The sequence below is a fragment of the Apis cerana genome, linkage group LG11 (genome assembly GCF_029169275.1).
Source record: "Apis cerana isolate GH-2021 linkage group LG11, AcerK_1.0, whole genome shotgun sequence".
Lineage (NCBI taxonomy): Eukaryota > Metazoa > Arthropoda > Insecta > Hymenoptera > Apidae > Apis > Apis cerana.
In genome coordinates, this window is record NC_083862.1 from 14,041,728 (window position 1) to 14,062,119 (window position 20,392).

A 20,392-nucleotide genomic window follows, 5' to 3' on the forward strand; every position below is an offset into this window, starting at 1 on the left:
TTTATAATATTCATGTGCAGTTAGCTAAAATTACACGTTCTCTTTTTCTGTAAAATAACGAGAACTATTGACTTCAGTCGGTAAAAGAGACACGTAGCTTGAGGGCACGCGTGCACTATGCATTCTATCTGGTTGAACGTGCAATACAGTATAGCCACAGCCTGGCGAGTCCATTAGTCATGTCCTTGATTATGAGGGATGGTCTAGAAATTTTTCATCCGCGAACGGTCTCGCTTTGTCAACCTCTTTGTAGCCGAGATAATGTCTTGCGCGTACCTTCTTGGATTGGCTAATTTCCCTTTTTCCTAAGAATACTTTGTCGCTGCTTTTCGCATTTAGCAAGCGTGTCATTTTTGTAGGTTATGAGACAAAAGAAATATTTAGATCTTATGATTCTCAAGACAAGAAAGTACATTGAAACGGATGAATTGAACAAAATTCGAGTCAGTGTAAATATATATTATTGTACGCTGGATATGTGAATCTTGGTATGTTTATAAAAAAAAAATATAATCTCGATTAATCATATTTTGAACATTTTTATCGATCGATTAGAGTTTCGATTGTTTATATCGATAAATATTAGAAATACATTTGGTGCAATAAACGATGACATGATATGTAGTGTATTGTTATGTGCTGTCGCTAGCGAATTTCGCCAGTGATGTTCCGTGATTGCGCATCGATTTTTCGAGAGAGGTTTATTTGAAGAGCGACAGGGACGATTGTAAATTTCGATAGGACCCGAGTCAACTTCCTGATAAACAAACAGTTCCATCGAATAAATGCACGATTCGCGTATTAATCCTGTTCCTGTGACTAGTGCATTACAGTTTTGTTGAGTTAAAGCTTTACGTAAAATAGTGAAATTTAATAGTAGGACAGTTTTATCGAAAATATTTTGTGTTAAAATTCTGATTATTGCAAAATAAGATCAAATACTGAAACAATAAATAAATTTTATCGTTTGTTTTTTGCAGTGATTATAAAAAATTAACAGAAATCGTGTGGAGATCATTTTTATCTTTAATGGGAGCATTTTGCGGTCGATTTTTTTTTTATTTTATTTCACTAATAATAGTCGAAGAATAGAAATAAAAAAACTGTATGGGAACGAGCAATTAAACAGGAACTTGAACCATTTCGTTCGTAATTAATTTATTTTGGTTGAGCGGGAATTAACTGCTGTTTTTTATGCGTCACTTTTTGACGTCAGTTTTCATTCGCCATAGAAACAGGGTATGATTAACATTTCTCATTTTTTTTGTGTGCATATGCACTGAAATATATACATAGCGAGTATAAATTTTTACCTTTGTACCAGTGACTCTCAGCGTTCCTCAATTTGTCAAGTTTAGCTACAAAATTTTCAGAAAGAACACTCGAAAAAAATGAAAGAGCAACGTACTTATATACATCAACCCGCGTGCAAAACTTGGAAGCTGAAAATTGTTCCATCCTGATTAAAATGTTTCTCTTTTTTTTTTTGCTTTTTTTTCTTTTCTTTTCTTTTCTTTTTTTTTTTTTCTTTGTCCCAACACAAACCGTACATATGCCGTATATATGTATATACACACGTTGGTTCTAATATGAAAAAGTCACTGGAATTTTGCATTGCGAATATATATTTCTAATAATAGATTAAAAATTGTAACGTAAAATTTAAAATATTGATTTTTCATCGTTTTATTGTATCTTTATCGTTTTCCCAGTACAATCAATAGCGACTCGGCCAATCAATTCGCTATTCTGATATACTTCTTCGAAGTTGGGAATTTGTGGTAGTACTTTGATTACCGTATAAGAAAAAAAAAAAGAACGAAGCTATAGTCTGCTGCTGTAGATGACACCCACACTCATCTATTCAACTATATCTACCTAGGTCTTTACGATCCGTCTACACGAGTGGAGCTGTGTCTTTGTGCCGTCGCAATCACAAGGAAAGACGAGCACCATTACACCGATATAGAGGATGGCCAGGGAGCAGAAGTGTAGGAGGAGGAAGAGAAGGTGGAGGAAAAGAAGTCGTAGATTAATCGGGGACGCCTAACAATCGCGTGCTATTCTTCGTTCACGTGCTGTACCCTAGCTCGACTCCCTTTTCCGCACGAGAGGACGAGGTCTCTGAATTCGACGAGGTACCTGGGCAAAACAGCGGAGAGACGAGTGGAAAAATAGAGAATAGAGACAAAAAGGGATGAAAAAAAAGAAAAAAAGAAGGACTAGAAGGAAGAGATATATAATGGAGACTCCTAGTTCGTGGATCGAAGAATGGCGCCACATGTACTACGCGTGTTCACGCTGACGCTCTTGTAAAAAGCTAAACGTCAGGGCTTTAACTATACAGTGCATCGTGGCGCGGTGATATATGGCGCGTGTATGGAACCAGGATACGAGACCGATGAAGCAAGATTACCAACGACAGATAAGATCCTGATGATGCTAGGTCGCGCCACCCGCTCTTATCCAACTTCTGATAGACAAGCCTGGTAATACATGTGTTTGTTTTTGTAGGTACGATCGAGATATGTTTACGCGGACCAGTAGTATAAATTGAGAGGAAACAAAGGATTGAAAAGAGGATTGAAACTTGCTAACCTCGGAAATCACTGGTGATGAATGTGCCGACACATAAATTTTAGGATACACCGTTCCATTCGTGTGATTCAAATTTCGTTTAGATGCTTCGATTACGGATACGATGTTTGCTGATAAAAGCGATGGTGAAGCGATATTTTTTCGTCTCAAGATTATGGAAACGCTGGAATTTGAACGAGAATCATCAAGATGAATTTCCTAACCTATTAATTATCAAATGTGTGATTCGATGTTAAACTATGAAAATGTAATTGAAACCGATTCAGGACAACCGCAAAGAGGCAAGTCTGGAATTCTTGGAATTTTAAAATCTCAATGAGCTTGGGTATTTTTCAATTTCGACGATGTAACTCAATATTGGATGTCGAATATTGGATTATCGGAAGATCCACGATCCATGACGAAACTTCGACAACGAGATTAATAAGTGAGGATCAAATTCTGTTCAATTTCTGGCCTGACCTTTAGGCGAAAATTGGATTTTCCGGCTTCCTTGTTTCTCGGTTGCGTTGGTTTTTTTTTATCATCGCGTTATATCGTTTCGTTATTGGGAAAGCAAGAAAAAAACCTGTGATATTTTTAAGAAATGAGAATGGAAATATACAATGGAAACTACGATGTGCAGTTGGATCGCGTGTCTGTGGTATGAAGCAACACGTTGTGGTCAGAAATCGAGGGGTAAGCTTCGGAAAAGGAACATTTATCAGCGCCATGCTATATTTGGGTCTTGAATAAATTGACTTTTTGCACACGTCGGAGCGGAACCAATGGAAAGAAATTACCAACCAGATAAAATCCTGATGATGTCAGGTCGCGCCAACCACGGTTTACTTACTCAGCTTTTGCCAGAGAAAAGACAAGATGGCTGTGTTTGATTTACCAAGATTGCCTGCACGTCCGCTCGATCAATCGATCAAAGAATTGATGACAAACGAGCGGAATGGTAAATAAAGGAAATTTATTTCAAGCGTGAAAATTGAATTTAACGAGCAGTTTGTTGTAATTGTAATTAGGATGGTGCAAGATTGCCAAGATTAATTAAGAAGCTAAAAAATTTTAAACTACGAAATGATGAAGGGATGAGAAAAAGATAGGTTAAGAACGATTTCCAAATATTAATTCGAAAATAATGTTATTCTATTAAATTTATAATAATTTGATAAAGATAGACTGAGATATATTTTCATCGACAATATTTAAAAATCAAAATTGAGACAATGGTAAAAAGAAATTGTATCTTATTACAATCGCAATTAACGAAATTTTTGATATCCTTCCAGGTTTTCAATTTGAATAAAGTTCACGAAACTTTTGTCAGATGATTCAGTTTATATCTTGTCATGATAAACGATCGATGTATTGGTTTATCGACATATAATGAGATAAGGATATAGTAGATGGCGTAAAAGAAGCATTGAAATTTTGATCGCTCTCCGATATTGTTCGCAGAGCTAGGATGAAAATTTTATCTCGTTCCGCCTGCTGGCGGCGTTTTATTTATTTAATGACCCGGCCATAGGATGTAATTAAATAGCTCGCTTTTACTGCACAAAACGACTGGGCTTTCGGGCAAATATTAATCAACCGTAGAGAGAAGGGATATTCCGTTTCGTTAACGACTAATGCACAATTGAAAAGCGACCTCACTCGAATATAATATTACAAAATACACCGTTGCCACGTTTTATTTATAATCGGGCACTACCATGCATCGGGCAAGGTTTGCACGGTTCAGAAAGTTTGATTTTTGGCAACGACAAGCCTCCGCCATCGCATACAACACTTATTTCCTTCTTTTTTCAGTACTTCCTGGCACTTTTCCCTGCCAACTTCGTTCACCACCACATATGTGCAGTCTTCCTATTCTACGTATACGTAGAAACATTGCATCTATCTAACACCCGGGAGATATATAGTTGGATCCTGCAAATAAAAGTCTATAGATACTGCTTCCTTGCTATAAAAAAAAGCTTCTCGCTCATTTAGTTTTCATTTCCTGAGAACCATTTCATTTTAAAACGGATATCTTTTATATTCGACGTATATTTAATCATTGAATAATTTCTCATCTCAATTCATATGTTCGCTGCAATTTGAACATTCAATGATCTAACCAATCGAAGAAATTTATCAGGTATTAATATATTTTTTTTTTCTATATAACATAACGTCGTTTAACAACCAAATTAAAACATTAATCATTTCTCATATTTTTCTTAGATACTCCGTCTTGCTACGAGGCCCGAATAGCACCGTGATACATCTTGAACATCTTCCATCTTCCGCGCAACAATTTCCGCCTTATTTATTACCAGTAATTTTTAATATCGCGTTATTGCTGTGCACTACCTATGAATGTAGGAGAGTTTCGCTACGAAATTTCTCACGTGGAAACCGACTTACCCAATCTCTCTCTCTCTCTCTCTCTCTCTCTCTCTCTCTCTCTCTCTCTCTCTCTGTCTATCTATCTTTATGGTATCACTTATTCCTAGGAATTTCATTTTTTTGGCACTCTTCCCTGGTTGAACCAAATCCGTCTATTCATTGGATAGAAGGCTGTAACAAGTGACACGGGCTTCGGATAAAGTGGCAAAAAACGGAAATGGACGTTGTCGAATTTTCGAATTGAATGGTGGCCGATTACGATCGATCGGTATCGGTTTCATGTTGAATGGTGGGGAACCAGGTGGGTAGATTTTCGAGTCGCGAATCGAGTGGCCAGAAGGGTGAAATGAATGAAAGCGGTCACGAGGCTCTTCGGTCTCGGTATCGGGGCCAGTGTAGCGGCGGCGAAGGCATCGATTTTCGAGGCGTGCATACCAATATCGAGGGATATAGAAAGAAGAGAGTGGCGCGGCGGCCCCCGTGAGAGGCTATAATTAAGCAACAGGTTGTAGCTTCTTCGCGGAAATTTATGAGCGACGCCCGATGCGGGACGATCCACCGTTTCGAATTGAATTTTTGAACCTGCCCCTGTTCAAGTCACACGCTTTTTGCGAACCCGCCATTTCCCATCGATCGACCACCGCTCGGGGGAAACGGCAATTGATTGTAAAAAAAAAAAGGCCGCCGCGTGATCAATAACGCGGAAAGAGGCGCCGCTTGCCAACCGCCGGTAAAGGTGAACCATTCCTCCCGCCCTGCCCCTATTTCGGCCAAGATTAAAGGGTAACCGAGATGGCAAATGTTAATGGAACGGAATAGCAAGTTCGTTCGCCACTCTTCCCCGAAGAAGAATTTTCAATGTGCAACCGGCCAGGATAAGAGAAGCTAACGAGCTTTTATAACGGGCATGCCAAGAATAATGGTTTTTGGAACGATTTTTGTCGGCGTACGAAAGATGAAGATATTAATCTTTTTTTTTTCTCCCTCTTCTTTTTTTTTACAATACAATTTTAATTATACAGATCTCTGCTGTAAATAAATTATATTTATTAAAAAAAAAAAAAAAGAAAGACTCAAGATTCGAAAAGGGAGGAAATAAATAACCTTCTGAGCGGCGTCACGGCCTCTCCCCTCCCAAGGGAAAGAATTTAGGTCCAATTACAGAAATCGGTGGGGCGATCATCGTATCGTGGATCCGAGGAAGGGCAAAATACACGGCCAATTTGCGTGGAAAGCCGCGGCAATACAGCCGAATTGGAGCGCGAGGAGGTGGAGTCGGAGTTGTTACGCGAAATCGTTCCTTCCTCGGCCGCGTTTCTAAGTACCCGGGCGCCAACCATCCAGGGATCCAGTAAAAGCTCGAAATCGTCGATCCACGATCTCCACAGCCTGCCTCCATTCTTGGCCGACGATCCACCCGGCCTCAATTTTGCATCGATGAAAACGACCGTGGCGCGGAAGGGGAAAGGAGGGAGAGGAGGGCAGGAGGAGGGGGAGCGGAAGGCAAAATCAGGAGGATGTAGACAAGGAGGAAGGAGGAGTGGAGACGCGGTTGATCCACCGCGAAGAGGTCCTCTCAATCTGCAGTCGATTTTCCCGTGCACCGACCCAATTTCGAGGCTGGTGCGGGCAATTTAACCAAGGCCCCTGTTCGTGTGTTGTTCGTCTCTCCCCCCTCCCCTCCCCCTCTTTCCCCAGATTACCGTAACGCCGATTTCCTCTCGTCGTATAACGGTTGAAACTGATTTTAAAATCGGTCGCTAGGGGCGCTGACTCTCCCACCACTTTCGCGTTCTACCGCCATCTTGTTCTATTATGTATATATGAAACGTGTGTGCGTGTGTGTTGTGTGCAAGAGTGGAAGCAGCAAAATTGAGGGAGAAAAATTTTTATAAAGACGTTCTGGTGAAATTTAAAGTTCGAACGAACAATTTTTCTAGTTCTTTTTTTCTGTTATTGTTGGAAGATTGCAAATGAATCATCGAGGGAACTCGTTACTTCGTCCAACCTCCTATTTTTCGGTATTCAATCGACGGTGCTCGTTTAAGTTGTTTGCAATTTCACTGTGACACCACTCGTACGGGGCGGTACGAGGTGTATTTGTGAACCGGGGCCAAATTACCATATTCCAGTCCTCCAGGTACGTGTTCCTGGGCCGCGTTTGGCCCAGATTTCACTCGGCGACTTAATAAACAGAACCTTTCGCGGCACGTGTACCACGCAGTTTTTCGCTTAAATTCCCTTTATTTATTTTTCTTTCCTTTTTTTTAGGAGATTTATCCACTTTTAGGATCCATGTTTTTTTCTCTCTCCCTCTCTCTCCATCCTTCTTTCTCCTCAATGATGGCCACGTGACAACGAAAGGAAAGAATTATCACGAACACCGTTTATACGAATAAAGCAAACTATGGTGCCGACTATTTGCACTAGGAAATAGGAGACAGATTCCAGGCATGGGAGGCAAATATAAGCGGTTGAATAGAATTAGCATAATCCCAGCTATTATCTCCGCGAGTTTCAGGCCTCTTTGTCCAATGTGTTACGTGCCCTATATAGTTGAATAAGTGTTTCGCTTTTATGAAATCGTCGTACACAGGCACGTACGTATATTTTCAATATTGTGCGAATTTTTAAAAGTTTTATCCAGCGTTTCTATAAAAAATAATAGTCTCATTATATCATTATATTATATCGTAAGAAACGAAAAGTTTCCCATTCTCTCTTGATGTAACGCTCTTACTCTTTCTTTTTTTTTTCAGGGTGAGGGGGCATGTTGATGTGCCGGCGGTTGCTGCTGATCGCAGCCGCGATCACGGCCTCGATCGAGGCTGGCTCCGCTAGTTACCATCCAGGAATCTCGTCAGACTATTCTGGATATCCCGGCTTCCCAGCATATCCAGGCCTGACGTCGCCCGAGTCCTCGTCGGGCGCAACTCCTACACCGACATCGAGTCTGGAAAATGTTTGCAGGTAGTTTTGCTATATATATATTTGATACATTTAACACGATAAGTTGAAAAGTTTTTAATTAATCTTCCCTTTTTAAAACGGACGAGCAATTAGAATATCTGGGGGAGGAAAAAAGCTCTGCGATTCTATAGTAATTTTGAAACAAGATTGGCTGGAATCAGACTTTTCTCTTCCACCGCAATATATATATAAAAGAAGAATCTTGTATTTTTCACGAGGATAAATTGAAAAATCGTCCGCCAGCCTCGAATCTGTTTGCGCTCGAGATCGATATTTTCTTACCTCGCTCTCCTTTCACGGCTGTTGCAAAAATAGGATTAAACATTCAAAATCGCGACGTACATTGAATCGTATCCATATATATATATATATATACATACATATAAGGAAAGGATAAATTTGAATCATATTGTTTTATTTGCATTCCATTTGCAGGCCATCCGAGTACCTATGCGGGACCGGAAACTGCGTCGCCCAGGACAAATACTGCGACGGCGAAGATGATTGCGGCGACAACACCGACGAGCCGAAATATTGCACCCGTGAGTTTATTTCCCTCGAAATTTTAATTCAATTAAAATTCATATCGATTACCGGTCAAATCCACCACTTATATCCAATTTCGAGGCGCCCAAGAGTTCACCCAAAATTCATTTCACGATAAATGTATAGCGCAATTTGAATTCTCGTTTCCAATCTTCCTCGCCGCGAAAATTTATTTAACAAAGGCACATCGATGTTCGATTCCATTCGAAGCTCGGAAAAAAAACTTTAAACTTTAAACTTTCCTTCATGAAATAATCTCGAGCGTCTCGGATCAAGTTGAAAAGAAGGGGACAACACACACACACACACACACACACACACACACACACACACACACACACACACACACACACACACACACACACACACACACACACACACACACACACACACACACACACACACAGAGAGAGAGAGAGAGAGAGAGAGAGAGAGAGAGAGAGAGAGAGAGAGAGAGAGAGAGAGAGAGAGAGAGAGAGAGAGAGAGAGAGAGAGAGAGAGAGAGAGAGAGAGAGAGAGAGAGAGAGAGAGAGAGAGAGAGAGAGAGAGAGAGAGAGAGAGAGAGAGAGAGAGAGAGAGAGAGAGAGAGAGATGGATCATTTTATTTTCGTGCATTGCAGCGTGCAACAGAACGTTGTACGGAGACGTCGGTCGGACGTACAGGGTGGAAGTCCGCCGGCCGAGGGAGGATCGACTGCCATTCTTGTGCCATCTCAACTTCACTGCCGCCGGCTCCGATCTGGGAGACCTAGTTCAGGTGGGAAGGGAAGAGAGGGATACGTGAGCGCGCGAGTAGAAAAATAAAGCGCTGACTCGACGTCGCGCCAGTGGAAGGGGACTGTCACGAGGCAGACAGTAGTTGCGGACAATAATTTTTTTTCTCCCACTCCTAGCGAGTGGTGTTTAAAGGGAAAAGAGAAAAGAAAAAAAAAACAGATTGTCTCTCGAAAATTATTTTCGTAAGTTTTGTTTCGCTTTCGTTTAATCATCTTCGTTTCTTCTTCTTCCTCCTCCTCCTCCTCTTTCCTTCCTACGTCCTCACGCTTCTTTTCTCCTCTCTCGATCCATTTCAGACTCGGCTCGATGATTTAATTCGACCGTTTACTACCCGTCTTTTCTTTCTTTCAAATGCGCTTTGATCAAAGAACGAAGAGAGAAACGATTGGACGCTTGTGACTTTCCTCCGTGTACAAAATTAATTCGACTTTGATTAGCATTGCAAAGGAGAGAATTGAAATCCGTGAAATTGCAGTTGACGTTCGACACCTTCACCGTGGGTAGATTTTTGTCCTTCACGTCCGAAGGATGCCCGGATGGCTACATGAGTATACGGGAGAGGGGTCGTCCAGCGACCGGAGGCCAATGGTGCGGAAGCGCGTGGGGTTACACCGTGTATTACAGCGAAACACCTTCCATCAACTTAACTTTGTATTTGCTCCGTCTGGCCGAGCAGGTACGAAGCCAATTCTCCCCGTTCAATAATTAATTACACAGTTTATACAGAAAGAAAGAACTTTTGTAAGTAAACTTTTTCCTGAGAAGTTTGTTTTTAATAAATCCATAAACACTTGATACACCTTAATACAGAAGAGAGAAGGAATTTTTGAAATACAACCGCGTTTACATTTTTACATTATTATCATTTCTACTAAACGCCGTTTAATCGTTAACAGGGTAGCGGTTATAATTTCGACTTCAAGCTGTCGTACAAGTTTCTGAGACGGAGCGAGGCGCACCTGAGGTACGGGAACAGCAGCATGTCCACGTGGCGGGGAGAATTGGTGAACGGCACGTATTGCGATCGTGTTCTCACCAAGTGCGACACGCGAGCCTGCCGGCTCCAATCGCCGAATTACCCGGGTGTTTATCCGAGAAACGTCACTTGCTATTACCGCGTGGAGCAAAATCGTGCGCCGCCAGGTCATCGGGCGTTGCTCGCAGTGAGTCAGCGGAACAGCCACAAGATACACATCAAAGACCAGGTCGTCAAGTACGATGGCAGCCAAAGGATATTAAGGTAGCTTTATCGCGACGTCTTTCTAAGACGTGAAGGAGAGAGAGAGAGGAAAAAATGCTACGAAAGTTATAATTAATCGACTTTTCGACTCTTCTTTTTTTGTCACCCTATATATAGTATATTACTGCGACAAAGTTTTAAAAAAGATAACAATCAATTTTTTAAAAGAAGATTTAAGATCGAATTAATTAATTCGGATTGTTTTACATGCGCAGAGTTTGGGATCAATGCAACGTTGTGCAAGATTACTTGACGGTGTACGACGGCGGCTCAACCTCCGATAAGGTGCTGGTACGACTTTGTGGAGGTGACGCGGTGCCAGATATAGTGAGCAGTCACAACACTATGCTTCTCGAGTTTCACACGTCGCCTTACGACAATCCCTTTCATCCCGTTCCTTTGTCGTTTTTGCCCGGTTTCGAGCTCGAGGTTCAGGTAATATTGCGTATTAATAATTATATTAATAATAATAGTGAAAATCTTTTCATTCTTTCATTTATTTAAAAGGTATTGTTCGTGGACGAGAAATCTCGTAGCTTCGTCAAGGAGAACAACAATTGTGACTTTTATATATCCAGCGACGAAAGTTCTTCGGGCATCTTGGAAAATCCGAAACATTCCCTGCCACCGAACACAACTTGTCGATATCATTTCCAAGGGAAACCGAACGAGATCGTTTGGTTGTCTTTTGTCAAGTATTATGCTGCCAGTGCCGATGCCGCCGCGAGTATCGACGTTGCTTCCGACTGCAACGCGAAACTTTTCATTTGGGACGGCGATCGCACGCTAGATAAATTAATTCCTATACGTAAGGTACGGTACACCTTTGGAACGCCCAGCCCTTCTGTTCTGTAACCTAAAAAAAGAACTCTTCTGAAGATATAAAACAGGGTTATTAAAAAAAAAATAAGAGAGACAAATAAATAAGCTGCAAGCGAGGCTTCTAAATAAGGTGCGTTTTAATTTTCAGAATATTACCCTGATGGGCCAGTTCTGTAAAGACGACACACCGCGTCTCTGCGATCACAGCTTGTTACGGAACGGAAGTCGTCACGCGAGGCCTTGCAGCCTCGCCGAGAGCTACGTTTCGAGCGGCAGAGACCTCACCCTGGAGCACATACTGCGCCAAGGAAGTGCACTTTATCCGATAAGCTTTGTACTGCGATACGAGTTCGTGCACGAGGCGGTTTCTTGTAACCACGTGTTCCACGGCTCCTCGTCAACCTCATCCACGTCTTCCACGTCCTCCTTATCCTCCTCTTCGTCCTCCTCCACTCTGCTCTCACCCCCTGCCAAAGCAGGGAAATTCGCGTCGCCGAAAAGTGTATTCTTTTATGGCCGTGGCGGTGCGCAGAACGTTAGCTGTGTATATCGTTTCGAGGCCGAGCCGGACCACAGGATAGAACTGTCGATAAGCAGAGCCTCGTTCGGGGATAAAGGATGTTCCTCGTACGTGGATCCGTTGGTCAATCGATGGACTTGCGATCGACGCATAGGCGATTCCACGAAGCTCGGCATCGCGGAGTTGATCGTTGCCGAGTATCCTTGGCAGGGAGTGGAATTGGTATGATAGATTTTTGAACGGATAATTAAATGAGATAGAAAATAAATAAATAAATGAACAAATGAATCGTTAAGTAACGATAAAATTGTTGCTACTCATTCAGATTCGAGATTGCCTGTGTTCGAACGTGAGCGACAGGATCGTCCTGAGAACGTTGACGTCCAACGTGGTCGAGGTCCGATTCATGGTCTCCTTGATGAACGTCACGCAGGATTATAGGGACTTTTACTTCGAGGGAGAGTATCGTTTCGTTGCGCTGGGGGCGGAGACGAGCGAGCAAGGTTGCTCGACGAAGCTCGAGGAGCGACGGTTACGAGGGACCAGTGGTGAAATTTCCCTCAGAAGTCCGTTACCGCGAGTAATTCCCGGTGTTGCCGCCGTGGAAGAAATCCTAACCAACACGGAAGATCTGACCGCGACCCAATGTGTGAACGAACCTTGGTTGATAGAGCCCGAAGACGCGCGAATTAATTATTTGTATTTAAGAACAGCTGGGTACAGTATCACGTTGGATAACGTCGAGGAATGCACGACGTTGAATAGAATTGTCGTTTATTCGGCGGCCAACACGAAGGATCGTAGTGTAATTTGTCCCGAGGTAGGTGTCGACACTGCAAGAACAGTGGATTTTTTCTCCGGTGGTTGGAACTATAGCGCCATTAACGCTACCGTCGCCATGACGCAACACTCGAGGAGCTTCGTCGTCGAATTCCTTCAAAGAGAGCCTGGATTTTATGCCGTCACTTGGATGGCTATTTCCAAAAGATCTCCCAGTTCTAGCATTGGGCCTAATGTCTTCACGATACTGCCTCACGAGGATTGTCCTTATCGGTAAGATTGATCCCTGTTCTTTTTGAGTAATTAATAGATATAAAGATGTAAAAACAATGTGTCGTATGTTTGTTACATAATTTTATTTATTTTATAGATGCCCCGAAATTCAGGCGTGTATAAGTTCTGTTTTATGGTGCGATGGGATCCGTCATTGTCCTTCCGGTTTCGACGAGGAAGAAACCAACTGTTCGTATCGTTTCGGTGTAACGTTACTCTACGTGGCCGTAGGAGCTGGTGCTTTAGGTATATTTCTGATCCTGTTGCTTGCTACTGGTTGCCTCAAGTACTGCCTCTATCGACATAAAGCTCGAAAGAAAAAAAAGAACGTCGTTTTGAACGTGAACCATCTCCATGTGAATCACACTCATCATAACAATGGTTTAACCGGAAGTCGTTTAAGCGGACGGTATAATCTTGCCACGCCACAAGAAATGTATTTGGAAAATTATGGGAAGGACAGTATTTGTTGACAATACGCCATTGCCAATATCGAGACCACCGTGTGAATATTACAGGATTTTTAAAATATGCCTACCTCGCTGGCCTCTGATCCCCCTCCCCTCCCGCGGAAAAAATGGAAGCAAACGACGAAATAATTGATCGAACATTTCCCCATTGGATAGCGCATACGCGCGAGAAAAACATATACGCAATAATCGTACTAAATTCTCGTAGACCAATTTGAAGGCATTTAACAAAAGAATGGATTCCGAGTTGTATCGAAGTTCCGAGCACGATCTACGCTTTGTCTTGAACTTATTATCTTCAACTATTTAATATTTAATTTTAGACGAGAGGAAGAAACATCACTTTTGATGACGTCTTTTAGATTTTATTAAATTCAAGTTAAATTGGAATGCTGAGGTTTCGAATTTCACAGCATATTAAATAATAGACAAAGAATGGATCGAATCGATGAAAAATTCGTGCTGCTCGAATAAATCGTGTATATGGTTTCCATGGAAAAACCGTGGTATCACAGTAGCACTAGGAACACACGTTTTTAGGTTAAAGTAATGCGTGATTATGAAAAAGAGAGAGAGAGAGAGAGAGAGAGAGAGAGAGAGAGAGAGAGAGAGAGAGAAAGAGAGAAATGAAAAAGAACATACAGAGCGTGAAAGATTATAGCTACGAAGAAAAAATGAGCATGGCTGATGCGTATGAATATATGCTTTTAAAACGAAGTAGGAATCTGTAATTTGCATCGAGAAAAAAAGAGAAAATTTTTATCACAGTCGGTTGCTGGGAAATGAGTGTCACAAACGTCCACGACGAGAAACGACGCAGAATTGAATTGGCGGGAAAAAGAGGGAACTGAAAATAGTGGCCAGTATAAAATCCGCTTGAATAAATCCTATACATATAAATCGCATGTGAACATCGGTGGAAAACGAAACTACTGTGATTTATTGAAAAAGAAATTTAAAAAAAGCATAAAAAACTTTATGATCATACTTTATGAAAACTATACAAAAAAAAAAGCTAAAAAAAGAAAATAGAAAAAAAAAAGAAACAGATTATTTCGATCGATATTTCTCACTTTTAAAATCAATTTTATTCTATAATTTTATAAATTGTCGTGTTTGAATGACGATATTCATATGCAATTTATTCTAAGGAATTACACGACCAAGATCAATCATATGCGTTATCATCGACCCTCCAGTTCCATCTTATCAAATCGATGTAATCTGCGTCGATCCGTCGAAAAATTCCAACGTTTTTTGTAAAAAAAAAAAAAAGCACGCAACCATCACGACCATTAACGCGAGAGCATAGCGACGCCTTCTATAACTGCCACTTTAGGACCTATTTCGAGATTAAATAAATATCTCGACAGACACTACTATAAATAATCCGGTTGTCGATGTTCTAACTCTATGCTCCTGCGTTAATCGCGATCCTAACCTATCCAAATTTCATAAGTACGTTACAAAGATGATATAACATATAGTTAAATGACACATGTAACCTAGGTTTGATATCAATGCGCGAGGCTTGACTGGGACGTAGAGTTTGATGTATAGTTGATTATCGTTTAAACGAATGTGAAGGAGAGAGAAGTGAACAACATATGAGATTGACAACGCATACATTGTAACCTTATTACGAAAGTGTTAACTACTTAAAAAGAAAAACATCATTTCACGTATGCACACACGGACACATGTACGAAAGGAATGACATTACTTAAATACATACTACATACACACACGTATGGTAAAAGCGCGTAACTTACGTCTGTATGCTGTGATAGAAGTAAGCGTATCAACAATCGGAAATAAATTTCTCGCGTGAACTTGATCTGGATTTCTATCATGAGTTAAAACAGTTTCCGTTCCTCTTCTCCTATCAATCCTGTAATTTTACATTGATATGTGAAAAAAGTATAATATTAATAATTACAATGAAATGATATCGTAAATAAAAGTCATCAAATGCATCTAAAAAAAAGTATAATCATAGTTGAATAGAAACGATTTCAGCAAGATAAGTGAAATGAAAGAAACATATTTTTTGAAAAAGCTGCGATTTCATTATTCAAATCCTTTTTCCGTCGACCTTCAAACTAACGAGCACGTTTAGTTTTCTTCACTTCTATTTGCTTCATTTTAATATTCAAATAGATTTTTAAAAAGATGTGCTTTTGAAAAGCGATGTTGGTCAACTATAAATATCTTTCGAATGAAATGTTCAATGCCGGTTAACTAAAGATTATCTTAGCAATAATTTCTTTGAATTTATTGAAAGTATTTTTTGAAATCGTTTTTTCTTTCTCAAAATTATATGTTTTGTATTATAAAAATATTTTGTAAATTTTCGTTTTTCTTTAGTGAATAATTTGAATATTAAAATCTCATGAAAATACAATAGGAACCAGTGATAGAATTTTACATAAAGAGCAATTGAATATTTCCGTTTAAATATGCAAATAGAATATGAAATCCATTGGTCATTGAGAGACGTCCATCCATATTCTAGTCGTTAATTAAAATTCATCAACCGAATTTCCTATTCTATTCATGAACATAAATCTTCGAATTGATTGATTATTATTTATATATTTATATAAGATTGATTTGTTCTGAAAAGCGAAAAAAAAAACAAGAAAAGAGAAAATATCAGAATATTTTAATGTCTTGTATTTTGAAAAAAAAGCTGTACAATATCTAAATAAATTTTGTGATTAAACGTGTATATATATATACATATAAATATAGCTTTTAGAACATTAATCGATCATATAATCATTAGGTATGATTCAGGTACATCGCATAATCAATGTGAAAAAATTTATTAACAAACGTTCTTATTTTACAACAATGATGAATGGATGCCAGACCATATCTCATTAGAATTCGTTTAAACATTATTATGTTTGCTATGTTGATTCGAACATTCCAACACCTAAGAGTAAATTTCTTCGTGAGAAATGCAACGCCAATACGGGAGTGCTTTTCGTCGCGAATGTTCGAAGAAGATATGTTTCTGCGTTCGTTTTTACATCTGGATTGTGCGATACGTTCACATCTTCTAAACTCATTTCTTCTGCAAGTTTCGTGAAATCCCATAATTTAATCGTACAATCTAACGAACCTAAAAAAATAATAGATTAGATAACTAGAATAACAAATAAGATATATAATTTTTTTCTTCCATAATATAAATAAAAATTAATCCAATATAACTAACCTGAAACTAGTATATTTCCATCTCTGCTAAAAGATAAACAATGAATAGTACCAGAATGACTCGATAAGGCTGCGACAAGATGACCATGTGCTAAATCCCAAACTAAAACACGATGATCTGCACCGGCCGACGCCAGAAATCGACCTTCTGCGGAAAAAGCAAGGGAGTAAATCGGAGCTTTGTGTCCTGTCATTAATCTGACTTGGCTGCCGGTTACGCAGTCCCATAATCTTACTGTCATGTCACTGGAACCGGTTGCTACGTAGTTTGAATTTGGATGAAACTGCACTACCTAAAAAAAAAAAAATTAATTTCTTATTATATTTATATCAGTTATCATAAATTTGAAATTTATGAATATAAACTTACATCTACATCTGAGTAGTGGCCAGCAAATATACGAAGCGGTTGATGAGAATCAGTTGCCCAAAGTCGAGCGGTTTTATCGTGAGAAGAAGTTGCAAAATAATAACCATGAGGTGAAAATCTTACACACCAGACGGGGAATAAATGACCCTTGTAACATACGACACATGTCCATGTATGTAAAGACCATAATCTTACTGCAATAAAACATAATATAATAGCCATTGAGTATAATTATCATGTATAATTATTATGATATTTTAAAATCTACCTGTACTATCTTCTGAAGATGATAATAGAAGATTCCTATCTGGACTGAATGATAAATTGTATATAGGACCATTATGTCCGAATAATGATCTGGACGTTTCCGCTGTACGATCATCCATCATTCTTACCAGTACATCGTCTATGTCGCGATATGAACATATTTTAATATTCACGATATAATAAATATTTTATGATTTAATTAAATAGAAATTGATATTACCAGCTTCTCTGTCTATATCTTGTAATTGTTCCCCTGTCTTCATCAGTCTTAATTTTTGTGGAACTAAGCTCCATACCTTTATACAAGAATCACTGAATCCAATAGCCAGTAAACTTGAATCTTCTGCTACTTCAGCTGCTGTCACACTAAGTTTTGTATTATATATATATTATTTGTTTACTTTGAATTAATCTTTATATTTTATAAACTTACGTATGTACTGCATTCAATAATGTATAAAAGCATATAGATGGTAATGTATCAGGACCAAGTATAACACGTTTCGACGCTTCTCTCAATGCTTTTACTTTTTCCAATTTATCTGCATCTTTCCTATACTTCATCAGATTTTGTTATGTTTATAAATGTATAATAAAAAAAATATATGAATAAATCTCCTTACAAGTTAGGTAGAGGCATTCTTCCAACAGGTGGAGCATTTGGATCTGATTTAGTTTTCTTTGAAAATAATGGATCTTTTTTGGTTTTTTTCTTTTTTGGTTTATCTCCATCTACACCACCTGTATCATCTTCCTCTTCTTCAGTTGGAGGCATACATTGAATGTCTGGTTCTTTTAAAAGTCCATAATAAACTTTGGCCTTATTGTCTAAAATAAAAACAATAATTTTAGAAAAATATTTTTATTGAAAATTTTTTATTTATTCAAATATATTACCTTGTCTTGTTGCTTCACCAACTACTGCACCAGATGTAGCATCTATTTGTTGTTTATTTCTAGCTACTCCTTCATACATATCAAAATAAAGATGCTCTTGTATAATATTCAATAATACACTATGTTTTTTTTCTTGTAAATGTCGTTTCAATATAGAAAGAGTATCCCTTGACATTCTAATTATAAACTGATTTGACCTATAGAATATATTTCATATTGATATATAATTGACATAAATTTGAATTTAATTTGAATTTATTAATATTTACTTAAAAGTATCAGTTAATTCATTTCCAGCCATTTGTTCACGTTTTGTTACATTAGATAATCTCTTCAAGTCATTTTGATAATATTCTTCCAAATTTCCACCAAATTTTTCCAATAATATTCTTGCTTCTTCAGAATGATTATTATAAACTAATTCAAGATACATATGTACCAAAACTGGATATAAAATTGTACCCAATTCATGCTGTTATTTAACAATAGATTTAATTTTTTATATATTAATATATTTTTTATGGAATATATTTAATTTATAATATTTTACCTTATATATATCTAAAGATCCTTCTACAAATTTTTTTAGTTCGCTATATGCTTTTTCATAAAGAGCAGGATCTCCTTCACTTTTATAAGCAGAAAGAACACTGTTCACTTCAGAATCAGTTTGCTGAGTTTCATCTGGAGAGATATCTGTTAGATTTGCTTCTTTTTTAAAGAGTTCTTCCGTTCCCTATATAGAATATAATATATATGAATATACATTTATTAAATTATAATAATAATATATTTTTATACATTATATAAAAAAAATACAAAAATATTCAGTGGTTCTTAATAAAATTTTGATGTTTATATTAATATTTAAGGTTAGAAAAGTTTTAATAATGAAATCCACTTCGAAATACCTTTAGATTATATTTCCTGAGTAGCTGCAAAACTGCAAGCATAGTACTTTTATCGTTTTCCATTTTCAACTGAGTTTTTCTGTCAATAAATCAAAATATTCGTTAACAAATAAACCGCATAAGAAACGCACAGTTACTACGCCGTCCGAACGCGCACGTAGGCGCGTGTGTACAACTTATCATTCCGAAATTTCTTGTAATTAAAATACGTGGCGCTACTGTCGGATTATATATATAGTATAAATAACGTAACAGTTTCTTTTATAAAATTAGCAAATTCTTTGTTCATTATAAATTGTAAATTAAAATAAAAACAATTTTTTAAAAAGTAATATCAAAAAATTAAAAATTAAAAATTATTTAAATTCTTTTTATGTTATAATTTAATATTAATTGATTTCCTGATTTATGTTAAAATTTTTTTAAATTTAATTTATTTTTTATTAAATTTTTAATAAATATATTTTTATACTACTATATAACAATTGAAATATTATATAATAATAATTTAATTTTTGCATAATTTTGAATGAATAATACGGAAATTATACGGTTTCAGCCAATCAAAATGCTACTTACTTTATGAATAAGATACCATGATATTCCAGCCAATAAGAACGCTATTTATTTTATAAAGAAAGAATTACGTTTTTCTAACCAATCATAATATTATTTATTTTATAGATAAGAAATTATGCCAATCCAAGAGCCGCTTTCTGAATATTTCGCGCGAAGCATTCGTCTATGGAAAATTTTTGTGAGAACATGTTACCTGTTAAAATGGGCTTTCTACGCAGAAAGTAATTATATTCATATTTTATTATTAAATTTACTTTAGATTACTAATAAGTTAAGTTATTAATCTCATTTATTTAATAATTTACTAAACATTGTGATAATGAAATTAATTGAATTCTTAAATTTTTTCTTTTTATCTATTTGACAGTTGGTAATACCGGTTATTTGAGTGATATTTAAATTCATTTATTACTTTATTTTAACGTAGTTTTAATTTTCTATACTTATTTTATTTATACTTATCGGTTTTGATTTTTAATAATTAATATTCGATTTTTAGGATGATTTTGAAAAATAAATTGTATAACATGCACATGTTATTGTTGATGATTTATTATATAATAATTTTTTTGCAAATCTATTAAGTTTTATTTTAACAAAGATGTATTTAGAATTATTTACGTGATTTTTTTATTTATATTGAAACGAAATATAAATAGTTAATTCATAAAAATCAATTTATTTTATCAAATTAAATTTGTTAATAATATATTTCTCTTCTAAATGCTAGTTTTTATTAATCATATGTATATATTTTTTTTT

The 20,392-nt window shown here is 37.4% G+C and overlaps 2 protein-coding genes across 10 annotated transcripts in view; one reads left to right on the plus strand and one right to left on the minus strand.

The window, feature by feature from the left end:
• Positions 1 to 15,218, plus strand: part of LOC107995886 (uncharacterized) — a 33,425-nt gene extending 18,207 nt beyond the window's left edge. The window contains exons 2-13 of one of the 8 annotated variants that reach the window (XM_017053614.3): positions 1,883 to 7,123; positions 7,255 to 7,583; positions 7,743 to 7,953; positions 8,389 to 8,495; positions 9,120 to 9,256; positions 9,752 to 9,952; positions 10,173 to 10,516; positions 10,732 to 10,951; positions 11,024 to 11,329; positions 11,487 to 12,080; positions 12,184 to 12,911; positions 13,009 to 15,218. In XM_017053614.3, coding sequence (XP_016909103.1) covers positions 7,754 to 7,953; positions 8,389 to 8,495; positions 9,120 to 9,256; positions 9,752 to 9,952; positions 10,173 to 10,516; positions 10,732 to 10,951; positions 11,024 to 11,329; positions 11,487 to 12,080; positions 12,184 to 12,911; positions 13,009 to 13,384 — 3,213 coding nt within the window. In that variant the 5' untranslated portion in view covers positions 1,883 to 7,123; positions 7,255 to 7,583; positions 7,743 to 7,753 and the 3' untranslated portion in view covers positions 13,385 to 15,218. Of the gene's footprint in view, positions 1 to 1,882; positions 7,584 to 7,742; positions 7,954 to 8,388; positions 8,496 to 9,119; positions 9,459 to 9,751; positions 9,953 to 10,172; positions 10,517 to 10,731; positions 10,952 to 11,023; positions 11,330 to 11,486; positions 12,081 to 12,183; positions 12,912 to 13,008 lie in introns of those variants that run through there. The other 7 variants (XM_062082234.1, XM_062082235.1, XM_062082236.1 and 4 more) reach the window with 7 other exon arrangements.
• Positions 15,219 to 16,197: 979 nt separating this feature from the next.
• LOC107995753 (transcription initiation factor TFIID subunit 5) lies at positions 16,198 to 19,232 on the minus strand. Of its 2 annotated transcripts, none has more exons than XM_062082238.1 (11): positions 19,052 to 19,232; positions 18,691 to 18,876; positions 18,410 to 18,612; positions 18,141 to 18,337; positions 17,867 to 18,071; positions 17,677 to 17,796; positions 17,464 to 17,609; positions 17,245 to 17,382; positions 16,977 to 17,170; positions 16,843 to 16,899; positions 16,198 to 16,754 (listed from the first exon to the last, which is right to left on the minus strand). In XM_062082238.1, exons 1-11 carry the CDS (start codon positions 19,112 to 19,114, stop codon positions 16,710 to 16,712), a joined length of 1,554 nt encoding a protein of 517 aa, XP_061938222.1. In that variant the 5' UTR covers positions 19,115 to 19,232; the 3' UTR covers positions 16,198 to 16,709. The 2 variants fall into 2 exon arrangements, with proteins under 2 accessions (XP_061938222.1, XP_016908902.1); XM_017053413.3 differs by having other exon boundaries at positions 16,198 to 16,511; positions 16,608 to 16,899; positions 19,052 to 19,231.
• Between the last annotated feature and the right edge of the window lie 1,160 nt (positions 19,233 to 20,392).